The 21,504-nt window shown below is 43.0% G+C and overlaps 1 protein-coding gene across 9 annotated transcripts in view; it reads right to left on the reverse strand.

The window, feature by feature from the left end:
- Nucleotides 1–21,504, reverse strand: part of TSPAN5 (tetraspanin 5) — a 220,756-nt gene that overhangs the window by 20,135 nt on the left and 179,117 nt on the right. For all 9 annotated transcript variants that reach the window (XM_004390241.2, XM_023725192.1, XM_023725193.1 and 6 more), the window contains exon 2: nt 15,280–15,330. In XM_004390241.2, coding sequence (XP_004390298.1) covers nt 15,280–15,330 — 51 coding nt within the window. The remainder of the gene's footprint in view (nt 1–15,279; nt 15,331–21,504) is intronic.

Raw genomic sequence — 21,504 nt, forward strand, 5'->3', positions numbered from 1 at the left:
AGAATCGACAGTTCAGTCTTCTGTTGTCTTAAGGACAAGGTGTCTCACCGGACTTTTTAATTCCGTTAGGCTCAATTTGACAAATGAGTAAGAAGCACTAGAACATGTCTGCTGAAGAATAATTATAATTAAAGCTTGTAGCTGACAAGAAGCTGGAAGAAAAAAAAAAAATCTAAGATTACAGTTAAATCTGCCAAGTGATTTAAAATAGGCACTCAGACTCGGAGTCAATCCTCAAGAATGCAAAAGAACCACACCAGCAGACACCTATTCTGGGAATCTGTGGGTACCATCCTCTTTTTCTGGGAACAGCACCTCCCCTTCTTTTAAGGATCCCTCCCCCCAGAGTTCACTCTATGACCCCTACAAGGTTGCCACATTCTCACATGACCCCCTGCCCTCATGATAGCTGAGAAGCCTGAACGCCTTCCCTGTGTTTCCAGGACATAAACAGGCATCTCCGGTGGCTGAAGCTGTAAAGTACCGAAGTCAGGAGCTATGTGCCACCTGTTTTTCACCATGTGGAGAAAGTCAGTCTGCAGTGAGAAATAAAAAGCCAGTGCTTTGGTGGGTTCGAACTGTCGACCTTTCAGTTAGTAGCTGAGTGCTTAACCACTGTGCCACCAGGGCTCCTCTAAGAACAAGGGTGGGGAGGAAAAAGGCTGGCATCATTGTAACCCCTGGTTTGCCAGTCGTTCCTGGCCTGTCCTTGAGTTCTGTGAGTCACTCCAGGATCCTTATAATACATTCCCTTGATTGTTTAAACTGGTTCTATTTGGGTCTGCATTTCCATCTGAGGAGTCTCATACAACAAAAGCTTTGAATAAACTATGCTTCAGTGCCAGCTGCCCACATACAAAAATGCCAAAACTAAAGCTCACAGTATATGCTGGAAAAAAAAAAGTGGGGGGCAAGTAGAGGAGGAGTGGAGGGAGACACTGAATTTAAAATGGCCACTTTTAAAGCCAACATAGCCATCAAGCCAGGGCATCAACACAGCATCATCAATGAAATTAACAGTTCTGGTTGGAACTTTTAGGTGCTTTATCTCTATTGCTGATAAACAATACATTGTTTGAGTCTCAATTCTTGGGTTTAAATACAACTTTTTAAAATTCCAACTTCTTGAAAAAAATTAATACAAAATGTCACTTGGCTGGTGTCTTCAGTACCTAGAAATGCTGCTTATGCTAGAGGTGTACACACAGGGCCGACATCTGCATCTCAGTAGTAAGCTCTTATCCTTCTATCTGAATCCTACAGGCAAAGCTCTGGGGTTAAAGATGCCCAGGCTAATGGACTTTGTGGATAAAGTCAGAAAAGTTGAGTCTAATAGGAATGAGCATAAATGGACGAAAAGTGACTCTCCTCAAAAGAGAAGCAGAGCAGTTAGTCACACGTACTCTGAATAGTAGTAGCAGAATAGTAGTAGATTCTGAATAGTAGTAGCAGAGGAGAAAGAGAGTCGGGATAAGAGTCAGAGACCAAGATTACAGGTCACAAGAAAAATATATTCAAAAGAGTATACAGATTCAAGAATATAGGAGGAATTCTTATAATATATTCTTTATTAATATGTTAAGATTATAGTAATAAAAACTTATCATATGAAGAATTCTTCATATTCAAAATATATGTTCCTATGTTTACATTCTTATGACCCTCAGTCCCTTCTCCCTGCCTCTAAGTCTGCAGTTGTTGCTGCAGCAGGCAGCAGAGGCAAATCAAACTGAACATACCATAAAGTGCTGCTATAAAGACAAGATGAATACAAGTCAATTAAAAAAAAAGTTTAAAGAAACAAGTATATCCAGCAAATTGACCATATGCAAATAGGCTTTTGGACAACCAGCTCATGGCATCTCAGTCTGAAGCCTTTAAGAGATGATCCTCCAATGAAAATAAGAGATTTCCATTATCCACTAGGTATGAGACAGTATCTCTCGGAATTCAGCAAGACGACCGATATGTGTCTAAAAAGAAAGAAGACACGTCAATGTAACATGTCTGAGGCAGTATCATTTCAACGGAAGTTTGGAGAGCTGAGGAACAAAAACGTATCCATGGGCACCCATCACAGTACAAGAAGACTCTGATAGTCTAGCCACTTACACAAGCAAGCTCTAGAGTGGGGCGGACAGAGCATTCAGACTCAACCACCTACTGCACAAACCATCCTGTACTGTACTCAAGTCCATGTGGCTCACCTATAATTCTCCCTGGAACCCTAAAACAAAGAAAACTGGGTACCTGGATAAGGGCTAGATGGGGGCAGACAGACAAACAGGATAGTACAATACAGACTACCTTGTCCTGAATCCCAGGTTCCACTATGTACAACTTGTGTGATCTTCAGTAAGTTACCTAACTTACCCTAACCCCAATGTCTACCATCTGTTTAGAGCTACCTGATGTCAAACGTCATTATGAGGATGAAGGAAATAATCCAAATGAATCCAAACACTATGCTAAGTGCTTGGCATATGATAAGCGTGCAAAAAAAGTTTATCCCATCTTGATTATTATCACTATCATATCAAAACAAGAGGGAGACATAGCAGGGGTATCTAACCCAACCGCATTGGAGATGAATCGGTTTTGCTCTGGTACTTGCCCTGCCTGAGTCCCTGTTGTGAACTGAACTGTGTCCCCTAAAAGGCCATGTTGAAGTCTTAACTCCTGTACTTGTGAATGTGACCTGATTTGGGGATATAGGGCCTCTCTTTGAAGATACAGTAAAACCTGCAAAAGTTGGAACCTGTGATAAGGCAGAAACCTCAAATATTTTCCACTAAAAAGAGCAACAGAAAAGTATTAAGACTGCACCCTGCCAAAGGCGGAAAACTCGTGAGGCCCAGAAAAACCAGGCAGTCCCATCAAGTTCCGGCTCTTACAGGTTTCACTGTATTATCAGTTGAGTCATACTGGAGAAGAGTAGGTCCTAGTCCTAAGACCTTCTGAGTGGTGTCTTATCAAAGGAGAGAAGAGACAGAGTCAGGGTCACACACGGGAGAAGACAGGCACATGTGACGACAGAGGCAGATGCACCAATAAACAGTAAAGGAACACCAAGGACTGTCAGCAGCCACCAGCAACTAGGAAAGTGGCGTGAAAAAGTTCCTCTCTCAAAGCCCTCAGAAGGAAGTGACACAGTAAACATCTTGATTTAGACGTCTAGCCTCCAGAACTGTGAGAAAATAAATTTCTGTTCTTTAAAGCCTCCCCCCTCACCCCACTTGGTGGTATTTTGTCATGGCGGCCCCAGGAAACTAAGGCAACCCCTTCTAACGAATGCCATGGCCATATCTGAGGATCATGCCTAGTGGAGGTAGTAGTAACTGATTTACCTAATCAGGCTGTCTTTCTTGGGGAATTGGAAATAATCTGAAAGATGCACAGAGAAAAGGCAGAAGGAGGAAGCCAGGAGTTAGCAAAAGCCAAGAGTAGGGAGAAGCCATGAGTAGGTGGAAGCTAAGAGTACACGGAAGTGGTACAGTGGAGAAAAGAGCATAGAGAAGTTAGTCAACAATGGTCACTCTTTCAGGACTGGCGGTATATATAGCTACCACTTATTTTTTGTACCTCTGGGGTTTATTGGGAAACCACTGTCTCACTGACAGTATGTGCTGCTAGTAGGCAGAGCCCTATATAACAGTTTGAAACAGAAAAAAAGCACGTGCTGCAAATTACTGTTTTTACAGGGTATCGTATGAGGTGGTGTTGAATCACTGAATTTTGGGTAGGAAAAACATAAATTGTGAAATTTTTTATTTGACACGCATACGTACCTCTGAACTCGGGGTGGGTATGATTTGTGGAATGAGGCATAAAACAAAAACCATATTACCTACCAAAAAATTCAGACATACTCAATGATTCAGCATGCCCTCCATTACTAAAAACACATGTTGTTAGGTGCCGTCAAGTTGGTTCTAACTCATAGTGACCCTATGTACAACAGAACGAAACACTGCCCAGTCCTGGGCCATCCTCACAGTCTTTGTTATACTTGAGCCCACTGTTGCAGTCACTGTGTCAATCCATCTCGTTGAGAGTCTTCCTCTTTTTTGCTGACCCTCTACTCTACCAACCATAATGTCCTTCTCCAGGGATTGGTCCCTCCTGATAATACATCCAAAGTAGGTAAGACAAAGTCTTGCCATCCTCGCTTCTAGAGAGCCTTCTGGCTGTACTTCTTCCAAGACAGATTTGTTTGTTCTTCTACCAGTCCATGGTATATTCAGTATTCTTCACCAACACCGTAATTCAAAGGCATCAATTCTTCTTTGGTCTTCCTTATTCACTGTCCAGCTTTCACAGGCATATGAGGCAACTGAAAATACCATGGCTTGGGTCAGGTGCACTTTAGTCTTCAAGGTGACATCTTTGCTTTTTAACACTTTAAACACATAGTATTAACAAAAAATTAAAAGGAAAAAATAATTGGGTCACGAAAGGGGTAAGGATACTGTAGCAATCAGCAACAAGGTCACCAAGATGGTGGCACACTCAACTAAGGGCAAGGCCGCTTCTACTGCCGAGCTTTTGACTGGGTACATTGGTTGCTGAAGATTCATTGCTCCCAAATGACCTTCTGCTTACTGAACCATGTTCTATTTCCTGGGAGATGTGGTTGTTTCATGGTTTGATGAACATAGTATGTCTCTGTAAGTGTGTGAAAAAGTAGCCAACCTTCCCTCAGACCCCGTTTTGCTATCTCTGGAATTTAGGCAGTTTCTCCCTCGTGGTTCTACAACAAAGGAATATGCTCTGAGTAACTATTTCTTCTTGGAAGACACTTCTACAGAAAAGCAGAAATGAAAAGGCAAACTTCAGAAGGGTCTCAAGCCAACCAACTTCAGGAGTGTCTGATTTTTTTCACCACCAGCACAGAGTGCCCGCTGTGTGTCACCTGGCAAGCTTCAGTTTCTTCTCTCCCATCCCACACAGAAAAGAAATGCAAAAATCACATTAAGAAGCCCCTGGGATCTGGGACTCTTCTGCTTTTGCATATACAAGGACATTTCTTCCAAGTACTGGATGAGAAACACAGACAGGCATGTGAAATGTTCATCTAAAGCCAGAAAATGCAGCTTCTCAGAGAGGCGTGTCCTGAAGAGTTAGAACCAATGTTTCAAACAATATCCACAAGAAGATCAAGATGGAGCTCACAGGCCCACAGGGAAGCCTGCCCCTATAGAAACTCATCAAAGATCCTCAAACAAAGTTACAGGGCAAAGACACTCTGAGAAACCCAAAACATCCACTTTGCTCTCTGACAAGTTGCCACAGAGGCCAGAGAGAGAGTGAACAAGAAGAAAAGAGCTTGCTTGGACCCTAACAGTCCAGGGAGATATAAGAGAGCTAAGGGCAGCATAACACCTGGCCGGGTGAAGAGACACATACACGGACAGACCAGCTCTTGTAAAGGAACAGGGTTTCCCATTCTTTCTTGTAAAAGAGGTCATCATAAAAAATGGCCACAATCTGCCTTTGGTGTGAGGGGAGGAGAGACAGTCATTTGTTAAGCAACCAGTAGATCTACCATTCAGTAGATTTCAACTCACGGTGACCTCATGTGTGTCACAGGAGGACTGTGCTGATTTTCAATGGCTGATTTTTTGGAAGTAAATCACCAGGCCTTTCTTACAAGACACCTCTGGGTGGACTTGAACCTTTCAGGTAGCAGCCGAGCTCGTTAACCATTTGCACCACCCAGAGACTCCAGTTATCTCTTAGGTAGGTCTTGGTAAAATCCCACAATCAAGCAGATATTGGGGAGACCAGCTGTGCCAAGTTCTGTCAGCTGGTGCTGTTCACAGGCGGGGAAACCACATCACCACACACCCGGGTACAAACGACAGCCTCTAAAAACAGGAGAACACACCCACAGGCAAAAACATCCCATTTCAGAAGCCGGCATTTCCCAGCCACTCTGCAGACATTTTCATTTGTATATTCAGAAGATGGGTGACTCATCCAGGAACACTGCTGTCTGAGTAGAAAGTTTTACAATGAAATAGTTAATAGAGGTTCTGATCCTGGTGCCCCAAAACTAACGTGAAAAAAAGCCTGGTCTAGTCTAGTGGCAGGTGATCCCTGTGGTTTAGGGCCTCAGAAATATGTAACTCATTCATTCATGGAGCAAATACTTTTATGAGGATCACCTGTGAGGTGCCAGGTATTGTGTTAGTCATGGGGTATTTTCAGTGAAAGACAGGGACCCACTCAGGAGCTGAGAAAGTTCAGTATAAAATGTGCTGGGGCAGAGTTATTAACCTGGGCATTATGGGGGTACAGAGGGGAGGGACAGCTAATGCCAGCTTTCTGCTACCAGACCTAGGAGAGGCAGCAGGTCATGTCAGCAGGTGTGATGACAAAGGGGCAGAACCTGGCCCAGTGAGGGCCCTCTATGTGAGTGTGACGAGTGATGCGAGAAGACTGAAAAGCCGGTAGAAGCAGGGCTGGGTTGTATCTGAAGGCATTTTGAGCAGAGGAAGGCCCAGGTCAGATTTCCACCCAGAAAGCTCACTGGGGCAGCAGGAAGGTGAGATGGAAGCAGCTGGTGGGCTCGGCGGTGATCTAGGTGAGGAATGCTGAAAGCCAGAACACTGACTCTATGCCAGGCACTGGGCTACCTAGATTATTCACCCTCACAATAAACCTACCAGGTAGGTACTGTTATCCATTGTCTTAGTCATCTAGTGCTGCTATAATAGAAATACCACAAGTGGATGGCTTTAACAAAGAGAAGTTTATCCTCTCACAGTCCAGTAGGCTACAAGTCCAAATTCAGGGAGTCAGCTCCAAGGGAATGCTTTCTCTGTCGGCTCTGGAGAAAGGTCCGTGTCATCAGTCTTCACTTGGTCTGGGAGCTTCTCTGCACAGGAACCTCAGGTCCAGAGGATGCGCTCTGCTCCCAGCACTGCCTTCTTGGCGGTGTGAGGTTCCCAGATGTCTCTGCTCGCTTTTCTCTTTTATATCTCAAAAGAGATTGGCTTAAGACTCTATTCAATCTTGTATACCTCATCAATCCATCTTATTAGATCACAGTGATTGAATTTATAACACATAAGGAAATCACATCAGATTACAAAATGGTACACAATTATAAAATACTGGGAATCATGATCCAGCCAAGTTGACAGATATTTTGGGGGGACACAATTCAATCCATGACATCCATGTCTTACCAACTAAAAGATAGACAGAGATGTTGAGTAACCTGCCCAGGTCAGCCAGGTAAGAAAGTGGCAGAGCAGGGGTCTGAGCCCAGGCAGCCTGGCCCAGAGCTGGTTTTAACCACTATGCTATACTGCCTGAAACAGCAAGTAGCAGGGGCGAGAGGGTTCTTATTTCCAACTTAACACCTGATGTCTGTTTCTAAAGGTTTAAGGAAAATACGTAACATGATGTTAGAATGCTGTTATTCTTGCCTCAGATTTGATTGAGCATTGACTGAAAACCAAAGTGAGTAGGAGACAAGAGCCCCCCCTCCACACACACCAATACCTGCAGAAAAAGAAGTTTTTATCTCTTGCACACCTCAGTAAAATCAAACACATAAAAAGTGGTTGAGGGAGGCCTGAGTGAGGAGATTGAGATTTCTCCAGAGACAGCGGCTGCTGGGCTGTGCTGTGCTACACAGCTCCCCCTCTAGGGGGCAGCTTTCTTCTCGCTCTAAACCTAGTGTGAGGCTTCAAGGGGACCACAAGGGAGCTCTGATGTGCTTCTCTGCAGATAAGAGACACAGTGATTAGGGCCTGACTCATGCCACGGAAAGGACCTGCAGGACTAGGTGTGACTCCTGCCCAGGACATTGAGAAACAGAAACAGAGACAAGACGAGACGAGAAAAGAAGGACTGACCAACTGCCCTGGTGTCTGGGCAGGTGAGGGCCATCTGGTGGGACTGGCCTCACTCCCAGATGAGTGTGTCCAGGAGAAAAGAGGAGGGCAGCACAAGAGAGGCGGCTTGGGGTCATCCTGGACCCTGCCCAATGGGGCCGCCTGCAGGGGACAGAAGAAACCTTAAGAGGCAGAGTTCAGAGGTGCAGTAGCTAAGAATGATGACCAGGGCTGAGCAGGTGGCCTTCCCAGAAGGTCACCCAGAATAGAGATACTGCCAAACTCAAGGGAACCACTGGACAGAGGGACTCAGTAGAAAAGCTTCAAAAAGACCAAGACATCACCCGCTGTAACATCTGCCAAGCCCAGAGAGCAAAGCCGCCAGGCCAAGTAAGAAATGTCCTATTCCTTTACCTCTCCTCCCTCCCCTACCCCCATTCCTGCCCTGGCAGGAAGTGGGCAGAAGAGCAACTAGTGAGGGCAAGGGTGAGGGCGAGGGCAAGGCTAGGGCGGGGAGAAGAGGAAGCTAAAGCCCACACCCTCCCTGTCTTCAGTGGGCCCAAAGCAGATCAATCTGGGCAAACGAGAAGGTTTTAAAGCTAAGTTACGACTGGACGTTCTAATTACTAATTGGGCCTGCATTTGTGCCTCCAAGCAAGAGGAGGGCTGTGATCTCTGAGAGTGAACAGTAAGTCACCTGAATTTTCATCCCTGAGAAACCCCTCTGAATCAAGTGGAAAGGGACACACGTGGACAGAACAATTAAGGCTTTTTTCAACATATTCATGTGTTTGTTGGCCATACTGGTTTCAACACATCTGATAAGGAGGCCATTTTTCAGGCACTGAGCAAGAGCTGTTTGGTTTCCAGCTTTTTAGATTCAGTGGAGAACTTGAGAGGATTGTTGAGATGACTGAGGAAGAGAGATGCAGACAAACTGACTATATTTCAGTTGATAAAGTGAAACCATCAAAGATGTAATTTCAGCATCTCAGAAAACGTCTCCTTAAAGTAGTTTCACACCCAAGAATCTACTTCCTGTTCCAGTTACCTGGGTAACCACTTCCACCTATTTCCTCCCTCTGTCTATGGAAACTTGACCTCTAGGGCTATGATCTGCCTGAATCATTGAATCTCATTGTGTCTAATTTCCCTTCTGGGAAAACAGGGAAAGTTCTTCCAAAGTGAGCCTATCATATGATTTTGACAGGGAGCAACTGGAGGGCACTGAAATGAGACTTATATTTACAGACAACGGGCAGGGAAAAAGCCTTCAGGGAAAAAAAACATCAGCATCTATAGAAACACCTAGCAGGAAAAGCAATATGGAGCTAGAGCTCTCCTGCCTGCCTGTCTCCCTCCTGGGATCAGTGCTGGGCACAAACTTCTTTCCCTTCCAGCTTGCCCCTACAAAACTCAACTAAGCAAGCGTAATGGAGGATACTGGAAGACTGGACAGGGGACCAGGAGGGAGAGGGCCAGACTTCTGCTTTAACTTCTCTGAGCCTTAGTTTCCCCATCCCTGAAACAGAACGTCATCTTTCTCCTTAAGTTTAACCTGAGAAGTTCCAGAGATCATGGAAGTGAAAAAGTAAAATCCCTTTATTAAGTGCCTTTTTTCTTCCCCGTGTGGCATTTTACAATGTATAAAGGCTCCTTTACATACTGTCATTCATTTAGTCTACACACGTCTTCTGCATGACCATTGTGTAGCAGGCACTGGACTAGGAACTAAGCATAAAAGTGCAAAGGAGACAGGCTCCAGCCCTCAAGGAGTTTTCCAGCCAGACAAGCCAGTCCTTGACCCCTGAACTCATACTGAGGTTCAGGGAAGGGCATTTTTGCGACTCTGAAAAGCAGGGTCCTCCTCCTCACCCCAACAACTCTGCTGGCAACACTCTCACTGCATTATATCACTCTCCCTCTCGCTCTCACCTAAAAACTGAGTCATCAGCATAAAGCTGGGCAAAAGGGAAAATAACTCTTCCAAGGAAAAGGAAATGTACCCTACATTTTTCCATGAAAAGAGATAATCATATATAGATTTCCAGTTTTACGAAAGAAAAACAGCGATTGTTTTCTTTACAGGAGCTTACAGATTTGCTGTTTCTAACACTGTACCACTGTCAAACCAGACGTCAGAAACTGTGATGTAATTTTACCTCCTTTTATGCTGTAAGAATTGTTACTAGAGATCTGAAGCGACTCTGACATCTATAGCTGAATGATACAGGCCACAAAACAGCCAGGGTCTAAAAAAAACGCTTTCATCATTCACTTGCTCATTCCTTCTGTCATAAACAGTATTTCTTGAACACCTACTATGTGCCAGTTAATGTTTTAGGTACTGGAGTTTAGCAGCAAACAAAAAGTTTCTGTGCTCACAGACTCTACTTTCTAGAGGAGAAAGAGAGAAGGCCAAACTACCTGTTAGACCATTAGTGGTAAGTCCTGTCATGGGAAGAACGCAGGGAAGAGGGAAGAAAGGGCTGGGTACAGGGGCAGGGTGCTACTTTCAATAAGCCAGGAAGGCATATCGACAAAGGTGACCTCCGAACAGAGACCTGGAAATAAAAGAAAGCATCAATGTGGGTATCTGGGGGAGTCTGTACCAGGCAGGAGATGAGCAAGTGCAAAGGCCCTGAGAAAGGAGCACGCTTGGGATGTTGGAGGAACAGCACGGTGACCAGTGGGGCTAGAGCGCGGCAAGGGAGGACACAGTAGGAGAGAGAAAGTCACAGAGGTCATGTTGTTGTTGTTAGTTGCCACCAAGTAAATTCCGACTCAGGGCAACCCCGTGTGTTACAAAGTAGAACTGCTCCATGGAGTTTTCTTGGCTGTAATTTTTCCAAAAGTAGATTGCCAGACTGTTTCTTCCGCGGTACTGCTGGGTGGGGTCAAATCACCAACCTTTAGGTAAGCAGTCGAGTGGAAACTACTTGTGCCACCTAGGCACCTTAGGACAGAGGTAATGGGGTACCATATATGACTTTCACTCTGAATGACTTAAGTGCACTGGGGGTCTGGAGCAGAGGAGTGACAGGATCTCTCTTATATTTTAAAAGGATTACTCTGGCTGCTGCATGGGGATGGGCCTGGGGTGGGGGTGGCATGAAAGAGCAGAGGCAGGGAAATAATTAGAAGGCTTCTGCACTAATGCAGGCAAGATATGGTGGTGGCTTAGACGGGGATATAACAGTGGCAGTGGTGAGAAGAAATCAGATTTTCAATATACAGTAGTTTCAAGGTAGAGCTGACAGTATCTGCTGATGGACTGCACGTGGTATGAGAAGAAAAGAAAGGCGGCCGTTAAACACACCTGAGCAAATGGAAGGGTGGAGCTGCCATTTACTGCAATTGGGAAGGGCAGGTCTGAGGGGGAATCAGTATTGTGTTGTTTTGGATGTGTTAACTTTCAGAAGCCCATTAGTCATCTCAATGGAAATATGCAGGCTACTGGCTATACAAGTCTGGAGTTGAGATGAGGTCTGGGCCAAAGATATAAATTTGGAAGTCATCAGTGATAGATGGTAATTAAAGCCCCAAGCCTAGATAAGACTTCCTCGAATACGAGGGTAGATAGAGAAGAGGTCTGGGGGCAGCGCCTGGGGCTCTCCAAAATTTAGAGGTCAGAGATGAGCAGTACTAGAAAAGGAGTCTGAGAAGGCATAGCCTATGAAGTAGGAAAACGCAGAGCGTGTGATATCCTGGAAGCCAAGTGAGGAAAGTGTTTCAAGAACTGGGGAGTGATGAAGCAAGCTTTAGACCTTGCCTAACTGACAAGGGTTTCTTAGGACCTAGAGGAGAAAGTGATGTGCACCAGGACCCAGCATGGGTTCAATAAGAAATTATCAGGTTCATCTGAGTGCCTTGGCTAGTTAACCAGAGAAAAGAACAGGATATAGTCTATCTGTACCTCTACAAAGATGCAGAAAAACAGTCTGATGCGATGACAAGGAGATGGATTAGAAGCTGCTTGACTGATGACACCCAAGGGCACACACAAGTGAATCAGTGTCAACCTCAAAGGAGATTTCTAGTGACATGTCATTGGGCTCTGTCCTTGCCTGTTCAACATATCAGTGGCATTTATTAGTGATAGCTAAGCTTGACTGCGATCAAAACGATCTAGGAGCTTGTTAAAATAAAGCATCCCAGCCTCTATCCCAAACCTACTGAATCTGAATTTCACCAGGCAGCACAGGTGATTTAGAAGAAACTGAGGGAGGAGGGTGATCAAAATGTGCAGCCGAAACCAAGATGAGTGGAATGGGGAATGTGCTGGATGACAGCTTCTGACTCTAAAACAATCTCAGCAGGTGAGAGGTGGGCTGAACTATAACTGAATAAATGTGGAATCTTGCATTGACTCTGATCAGCCAGACATGAAGTGGATGAGGAAAACACAGCTTAGTATCTGGGTCTGCAACCAACTGGGACCCTCAGTGAACTGTGGGCTCAGCGATCAACAGTGGGATCTTGAGCAGCACTGACAAGAGCTCAGGGGAGAAGCAGTGTAATCCAGCCATACTTTCTACAGCCCATAAAGCACTGTCTTAGTTACCTACTGTTGTTGTACAGAAATACCACAAGTTGGGGCCTTTAAAGAACAGAAATTTATTTTCTCACAGTTCTAGAGGCTAAAAGTCCAAATCAAGGTCTTCGTCATGTTGCCTGCTTCCTTGTTGGTAGTTCCAGACATTCCTTGGTTCCTTGGGCAATCCTTGCATGGCATCTGCCTCCCCCAGTGTGTGTGTCTCTGTGTCTAATTTGCTGTTTTTATAACACAGAAGTGATTAGATTTAGAACCCACCCTACTTGGGTATGATATAATTAACATAACGAAGAAAACCCTATTTCCAAACAGGATTACACCCACAAGTATAGGGGTTAGGATTCCAACACACATTCTGGGCGGACACAATATAATCCACAACAAGCACCCTCCCAATGGTACAGAGAACACACTAAAATGAGGTCAGGGGAGCACAACCAAGATGGTGAAGGACTCCAGCTCATGACATGTGAGGACCACCCTGCCTGGTCTGCCCTCTGCCTGCCTCTCTCACTGCATCCCTTGCCTCTTCTTGCCCTTGTTCTCTCCTTCCAGTCATACTCACTTTCTTGCTGCTCCTTGGAATCACCAAGTCCTTGCCTCAGGCCCACCACACTTGCTATTCCCTCTGCCTGGAATGCTCTTCCGTCAGTGGTCTGTGGATTCCTCTTACTAAACCCAGGTCTCTGCTTAAATGCCACCTCCTCAGTAGTTCCCAACTACTGTCTAAAGAGCCCCCTTTTCCCATCACTCTCTAGCTAGCTCTTACCCTGCACTTTACCTTTCTACCTGGATGTATCCACTTGGCTGGTTAACTGCTCGTTGCCAGCTCCCTGCACTAGAATACAAGCGCTATGAAGGCAGGGGCTCTGCACCATTTGCTCCTGAACATCCAGGGCCCAGATCAGTTCCTGACATGTGGCCAGTATTCACCAAACTGGTCACTGGATGAATAAATGCAAGATTGAACATGTCCTCTCCCCTCTGCTGCCTCCACTTGGATCCTGCTCATCTAGATCTGCTACACAGGAGCTGGATGATCTTGGACAAGTAACTAACTTCAACTTTCAAGAGAAACTTTCTATTTGCTGAGAGTGCCCCTGATGAAGAATGGACTGCTTATTTCATTCCTCCCTAAAGACAGCATCACCCTCTTTCTTGATATCTGTGTGAAACTGCCAGTTCTAGAAGTTTGTGATTTTATCAGAGAAGAGATATTTGGGGCAACTGATGAAACAAAAAGATAATTATATTTCATAAAAAGAAGAAAAAAACTTCAAAACAACCAATTGTCTGTTCATTGCTCAGACAATCAGATCATTTAATGCTTTCCAGCATCTGTTTAAGGCAGATAGAAATGGACTCTTATGAAAGGACTTACAAAAAGCTGTGTTATCTGGCAGTTTAACCAACCAGAGAGCTTCTAAAAGTGGAATTTCTGAGATTCCACCAATACAAATCTCCAAGCTTACAAAAGGATTGTGGCAGAAGCTAATCATAATAAAAAAGAAGACCAGTATTCCACATAAAAGTTTCTGGAGAGAAGATTATCTCTGTTTTGAGACTTTAATTTGTCTCACTTCGTATATAATCACTGCCCCATCTCATAACTTCACTCTGGTTGCTGGAAGGCAGCTCATTTTCTGTAAAACATTTTACATTCTGTAAAAGCATTTTTTAAATAAATAGAGGGTGGTTCATTTTCAAAACTCAGGATTTACTTCGAGTTTTGTTTCAGAGAGTCTATGTGAACACTGTTTTGGTTGTGGAAATTCCTGCGGCATCTGGGGGGCTGTTGTTTCCTGGATCTTTAGTTTTTCTCTCCTTTCTCGATACCTGGAACACATCAAAGGAACTCTTGGCTTAAGGCTGTGGTCAGGCTAGGAGAGCGAAATACCAGAGAGATAAGAGAAGAGTCTTCTGGGAAAATTTAAACTAACCTCGTAGTTTACAACAATTTTTAATCAATCCATACACTCCCTCACTCTCACAAGGCGGAAGATAATAAAGCTTTACTGTGTAGCCAAATACCAGGAAAGATAAAATTCTGCAAACTATTTCACTTCCAAAAAAGGAAGAAAAAAGTAGTTCATGTTCATTTTTGGATTCCAGTGCTTGGCCTCAGTACGACAAATTGTAAGGTAAAAATTAAAAGGTACAGATGAGAAGTAATGTGGAGGAGTGGACACAGGGTAGAGCTGTCATCAGTGTGTTGCCTAGCGCATCTTCATTGTAACCTAGAACATGCTACTCCAGAATTCCAGATTTTTCCATTTATTACACTATATTTGATCATGAATTTTTGAATACTCCTTAAACCTGCCATCAGCAGTCAAGTAGTCACATTCTTTAGCATTAACGATGAGTTTATCTGATATTCACAAGAGTGATATCCAGTTTCCTTCATATCATATACTAACAGTTGGTCACATAATGCTCACACTAAAAAAAAAAAAAGAAAATCATTTTTATAGCTTAGATAATCTTACAAAGGATATTTAAGGAAAAAAAAAAGGTAAGAGAGAAAAGAAGGCTACAGGTAGTTAAGTGATATTTCTACGCATTACTAAAAATCTTGTGCCAGAGTAAGGAAATGTCCATTGGAATATGTATCTCTGGCTAACTGATAAAATTCCAATACATACTCTCTGTTTTGCATGTGTATTGTTACTGCTGTAATTATTTTGATGCAGTGATCAGTTGAGGCCCCATTCCTAAACAATCTTTTAGAGTATGGCATTATCTTCCAAGAACACTTTCTTTTAGTACAGTCATTTTTCTTTATACCCTTCAGTTATCAAAGAGGAAAATGAAACAATATATGTAACGCGTAGCCTCTAACAAGCAAAATGTGTGTTTTTATTATATTCAACTTACCTTTTCATTCCATGCCCACAGTCCAATTCCAAGAAACGCTATTCCCAAAAACTGAAATAAAGAAAGAAAGCAGTGTAAGGAGAAGGGTAAACACAGTTTCTTTACTCATACAAATAAAGTTTTCAGTCAATACATTTGTCATTTTACTTGGCTAGGAAATAGCTTTCTCTAAATTCTGAATAACAGTCTTTACCAGTGTCTTAGTCATCTAGTGCCGCTATAACCTGAAATACCACAAGTGGATGGCTTTAACAAAGAGAAATGTATTCTCTCACAGTCCAGTAGGCTACAAGTCCAAATTCAGGGCATCAGCTCCAGGAGAAGGCTTTCTCTCTCTCGGATCTGGAGAAAGGCCCTTGTGATACATCAGTCTTCCCTTGGTCTGGGAGCATCTCAGCATAGGAACCTCAGGTCCAAAGGACGTGCTCTGCCCCCAGCACTGCTTTCTTGGTGGTATGAGGTTCCCATGTCTCTCTGCTTGCTTCTCTCTTTTATATCTCAAAAGAGACTGGCTTAAGACACTATCTAATCTTGTAGACCTCATCAATATAACTGCCACTAATCCATGTTATTACATCAAAGCGATAGCATTTATAACACATAGGGAAATCACATCAGATCATAAAACGGTAGACAATCATACAATACTGGGAATCATGGCCCAGACAAATTGATACACACATTTTTTGGGGGGACATAATTCAATCCATGACAACCAGGAAAAGAAATACCATAATCCACTTGCCTAAAATTATTAAGGTATTAAGAGTTGGAGACAGTTAGGTGCTAAGAAGTCATTCAGATTATGAAAAATAATAATTGGGTAGAATCTTGAGTAAAATGAAAGTCATCAATAACACTTAATGCTGTCTTTTGGGTTGGGAGAGAGAACAGGGAGTGTCCCCATGAATTTGAGCCTGCTGCTCACTAGAAAATGGATAACCAGAGGCAGGGATTTGGAAGAGCACAGAACCCCAAGGCTGGTGATTCTCTTCTCATCAACATGTCATTATAGATGGGCCAGGTCAAAGAGGGCATGCAGAAGTCCTCAATGTCCTTCAACAAGCTCATTATTACTTTTTCAAATGTAACATGAATCTTATCAAATCCAATAAACCCAAACAAAATTCCTACATTCTTCTCTTTTTCAGAAACCTAAATTACTTAAATGGCAGTTCAGAGGGCTTCCACAACTCTTCCTGGTTTTAGCTCCATTCCAGCACCTCATGTATAACACGGAGTATACAAGTAACACGTGGGATTGAGTTAAAGAAGAACACAAAGAAGCATTCAGTTTCCATGCATATGGGGCATCTAGTACATCATCAAGTATCTCACAGTTCTGTCAAGTAGCCTCTTTGAGTATTGTGAAGGACAAGGAGGGGAATCAGCTGGTACCCAGGAGAACTTTACATTTTAATTAGTTCTCCCTGTATTTCGTCTGCTCTAAGATACACATTTTTCACCACATTTTAACATCTCTGAAACTGGAATGTGTCTCAAAATCCATGGTATCTCACAGTTTAATTGGTGACTTTTTTTTCCCTTTATTGTACCTAAAATAAGAGTGTGTCTTATAATTGGAGTGTCACAGACTTGATGACACATTGTACAAGGCTGTCCACCCACTAAGAGCTCAATGATCAGGACTGGGGGTAATTGGCCATGAGGAAAGAGACATCTTATTCCTTCGTTTTATTATCAGTAGCAACTCGGCATTTCCTTTCCACTGAAGTGAAAGGAAAGTGGGTAGGTTGACAGGCACTTTCTGTCGATGGTAGCAGTACATACTGTTTATTTTACTAGCATCTCGATTAAGTTAAATGTCAGGAAGGCTGTCGACTGAGAGGGGCACCCAGAGAAAACAAGAGTGAATGTGGTTATTCTTTGCAATTTTAGGGAAATCTGAGAATTGTCCACCTGGCGTGTCTGCCCACTCAAAGCAGGGGGTTACTGACACTTTGTAGGCAGCAGCTAATAAATCCAAATGGGACTGGGAAAAGAGCAGGAGCAGAGGAAAAACAAGGCAACGAAAAAAGAAAACAAAGAACAAAAAGGAAAAGAAAAATGTAGTGGTGCTTTTGAAAGTACACTTCCCAGGTAATTGTCCCAAAGCTTGCAGCAGTTACCTAACATTGCAGTAAGACAGTACGCAATACTTTCTGATCCCCTATACAGAAAAGAAGGGCCCTGGTGGCGCAGTGGTTAAAGCACTCGGCTGTTAACTGAGGGGTCAGCAGTTAGAACCCACCAGCACTCTATGGCAGTCTGCTTCTATAAAGATTTACAGCCTTGGAAACCCTACGGGGGTCTATAGGGTCACTACGAGTCAGAATCGACTCAACGGGAGTGGGTTTGGATTTTTATACAGAAAAAATTCAGCATGTCCTTGACTTGGCAAAAAAATGAAGACCCACTTCTTCCTTCCTTTGCCCTTATGGGGGAGCTGTGTGAAAAGTGGAGTCTCTGAATGGTGCAAACGGTTAGTGTGCCCAGCTGCTAACTGAAAGGTTGGAGATTTAAGTCCACACAGACACACCTCTGATGAAAGCCATGGCGATCTACCTGCAAAAACTCAGCCCTTGAAAACCTTATGGTGCACAGTTATACTCTAACACACATGCGGTCACTACGAGTTGGAATCAACTTGATGGCCAACTGGTTACTGGTGTGAAAAATGTTTAGAAAGATTTTTTTTTTAATACTCCAGTAGAAAAACTGTGGTCAGCCCCTGTATTGCACTGGTCAGAATGCTGTTTCATGTTACATTTCACACCCAATACAACAAATAAACCAGTCCCCCAAATGACTTAAAGGTACATGAGTCTCTGTAGTATGAAAATAAAATAATTCAGGATACTACTCTCATATTCACAGGTTCTATGAAACCCTATGGGGCAGTTCTACTCTGTCCTACAGGGTCACTGTAATTTGGAATTGACTCCACAGCACCGGGTTTCTTTATGAGCAATAGGGTAAGAACTGACAAATGAACACAGAGGGTCCCATCAGACCTGGAAAGCATCGGAGCACAGAGTTAAGGTTTTGACTTCACACACATGACATCAAACCCATACCAGTGAAATGCCTCACTTTCTAATTCTAGTGCTTTTAATGGACAAACATTTGGTTATTTCCCCTTTTGATGGTTAGTCTTATGTGTCAATTTGGCTATTCTATACTGTTCAGTTATTTAAGCAAACTAGTCTAGATGTTGCTGTTCTGTAGATGCAATTAACGTTTACAATCAGCTGACTCTGAGTAAAGGAAAATGCTCTCAATAAAGTGAGTGGGCCTTATCCAATCAGTTGAAGGCCATAAGAGCAAAAATTGAGGTCTCTAGGAGAGGAAGAAATTCTGCCTCAAGACTGTAACATAGATATCCCTGCCCAAGTTTCTAGCCTGCCAGCCTGTCCTATGTATTTTAGACTCAAGACTGCAATATCAACTCCTGCCTGAGTGGAGGGTATGTGTGTGTATAAAACAAAAACAGTTACCATCAAGTTGATTCCAATCTACGTTGGCCCCATGTGTTGCAGAGTAGAACCATGCTCCATAGGTTTTTAAGGCAGTGACCTTTTGGAAGCAGGTCGCCAGGACTTTCTTCCAAGGTACCTCTGAGTAGGTTCCAATCACCAACCTTTCAGTTAGTAATCGAGCACTTAACCATTTGTGCCACTCAGGGACTTCATATACATAGATACACATACATAAATATATATATACACACATATATACATACATACATATATACACATATATACATACAGACACATGCACACACATGTACATACACACACACACATACACACACACACACACACACACACACACTCCTATTCGTTCTGTTTCTCTGGAGAACCCTAACTAATACACCCCTGATACAGTATTTAATCACAGTGTCAAGAAAAGCAATAAGTGGGATTTTGTGACAACGGACATTGTGATCAACCACCTCTGTTGCTGCTAAAGAGGATGGGCATGTCACTGCTGAGGATCCCTGCCTAATCACTAACATTTATGGAAGTTCTTATTACTTGCCAGGCACTGTGCTTAGTGCTTTGTATGCACTGTCTGCCTTAAACTTTCAAGGCTCAATTATTTTCTGCTTTGAATTTTTTTTTTTTGGATGCCATGTGTTTTCTTTAATGGAAGCATGCTGAGTCATGGAGCATGTTTAAATTTTTGGTTGGTAACATGGATTTTAAGATAATTCTGGTACTACATGGTTACCACAGAACTTTTAAGGTTCTCAAACCCCATAATTAGTGGGAACCCATCTTACCTCCAGAGCTTGGTTGCTAATGTTCTTTTGTGGCGCCTTCCATTAGGTTACATGGGGAACCTCTGGTTTTCCAAATACAGCACAAAACAAGGCTCCCTAACTATCACATAGAAAACCATAAGTATGCTCACATGGCTTAGCTAGGGGTACAAAAGCCAACTGAGACAAAATTTTTACCAAATCACACTTCCTGGATGCACAACCTCACTTGCAAGCCTCATACCCCAGCTATTTTGCTTCAGCTAAGGTTTCTTTCACCTTTCACCATTACATAAATCCCCAGTGGAGGGCAGCAAATACTTTCAGTAGTAAAACTACACTCCCAAAGAAGCTGAGAGCCGGAAAAAGTAGGTGGTATACTGTATATACCATGGGTCATGAAACAGGCCTTTCAATAATTTTTTTAAAATATTTTTTGAATATTATATCCTTTTTAAGAAAGATAAAATGAGGCTTAGACAGTTTAACTTGCTCAAAGGCACACATTTTCTAAGCAGATGAGCAGAGGTTTGAACCATCAAAGTAAATTTAAGAAAACCCATTGCTGTCAAATTGGTTCTGACTCATAGCAACCCTACAGGACAGAGCAGAACTGCCCATAGGGTTTCCAAGGAATGAGTGGTGGATTCGAACTGCTGACCTTTTGATAAGCAGCTGAGCTCTTAACCACCACACTACCAGGACTCCAATAGTCACTGGTAAATTCCCATTTTCCCCCCATGGGACAGAAAGTTGAAGCATTTGGGTTACAATACATGTGATATGATCAGGGCATCATATATGTCTCCCCCAGTGAGCAAAGGAGAGTTGAGGGGGTAAAAAGAGATAAAAATGCTGCCTTCATGTAAGAACTGGTTGTTGATCAGAAATTCCCCCTGCTGGTGTCAGCACTGGAGTCAAGCAGAAGGACAGAAACATTCAGTGGTGGGTCTGCTTTCTCCTCTTTGAATAAAGTTCTCCTCTCTTTTCTTGAAACTTTAAAAAAACTTTCACAAACCATATGAACAAATTTGAAACCAATGCTTTTATACAAAGAGTAGGGAGAAAAAGGATGGATTTAAAGAACACTCAGAGAAAATTTCCTGTACATACTTCCTCCAATATTTCCTCCTTTAACTGTCACTTTCCAAACAAGGCTTTAAGAATTTGGAAAAAGAACACTGAATTTGAAGGCAAATACTCAATACCTAAATAAGTGGTGCAGGGCTAGCAGCTTCAATCTGATACATACCTTCTGTGCTACATCAGTAGCTAATGTCCTCCCAAATACTCTCAGCCCATATGTTTTATTTTAAAATCATGTTGTTCCAATTCCAAATAATTAAACAGAGAAGAGCCAAAAAGCAGAGCCAGGCACGCAGCACTTGCAGCACATTCAGTTTCCCCCTTCCCCACCTCCCGAAGAAAAGAAGACCATAAACCACCAGAATGACCTCATTCTGAAACCCACAGAGGCCAACGTACAGGGAATAGCTGACAACACTTAGAGCCAACTCTTTACTCCTTTGAAAAGAGGGGAAAAAAATTGGACACATCTTCCCACATGACAATTTATGCAAAGAGACAGTGCAAATGTTTGTCCACACAAATTTTGATGTCAAAATTAATAAAAATAATTTTTCCAATATTTGTTGAATGCACAGTATGAGCTGGGTACTGTTTTACACAAATTAGCTAAAACAGCACTGTCCAGCCACTAGCTCAATTACGGCACCCTTGCTAGGGGAGGCATATAGAATGCTGTCTCAGTCATCTAGTGCTGCTCTAACAGAAATCCCACAAGTAGATGGCTTTAACGAAGAGAAATTTATTCTCTCATAGTCCAGTAGGCTACAAGTCCAAATTCAGGGCATCAGATCCAGGAGAAGGCTTTCTCTCTCTGTCGGCTCTGGAGGAAAGTCCATGTCATCAGTCTTCCTTTGGTCTGGGAGCTTCTCTGC

This window comes from Trichechus manatus, unplaced genomic scaffold (assembly GCF_000243295.1).
Source record: "Trichechus manatus latirostris isolate Lorelei unplaced genomic scaffold, TriManLat1.0 scaffold00291, whole genome shotgun sequence".
Classification (NCBI taxonomy): domain Eukaryota; kingdom Metazoa; phylum Chordata; class Mammalia; order Sirenia; family Trichechidae; genus Trichechus; species Trichechus manatus.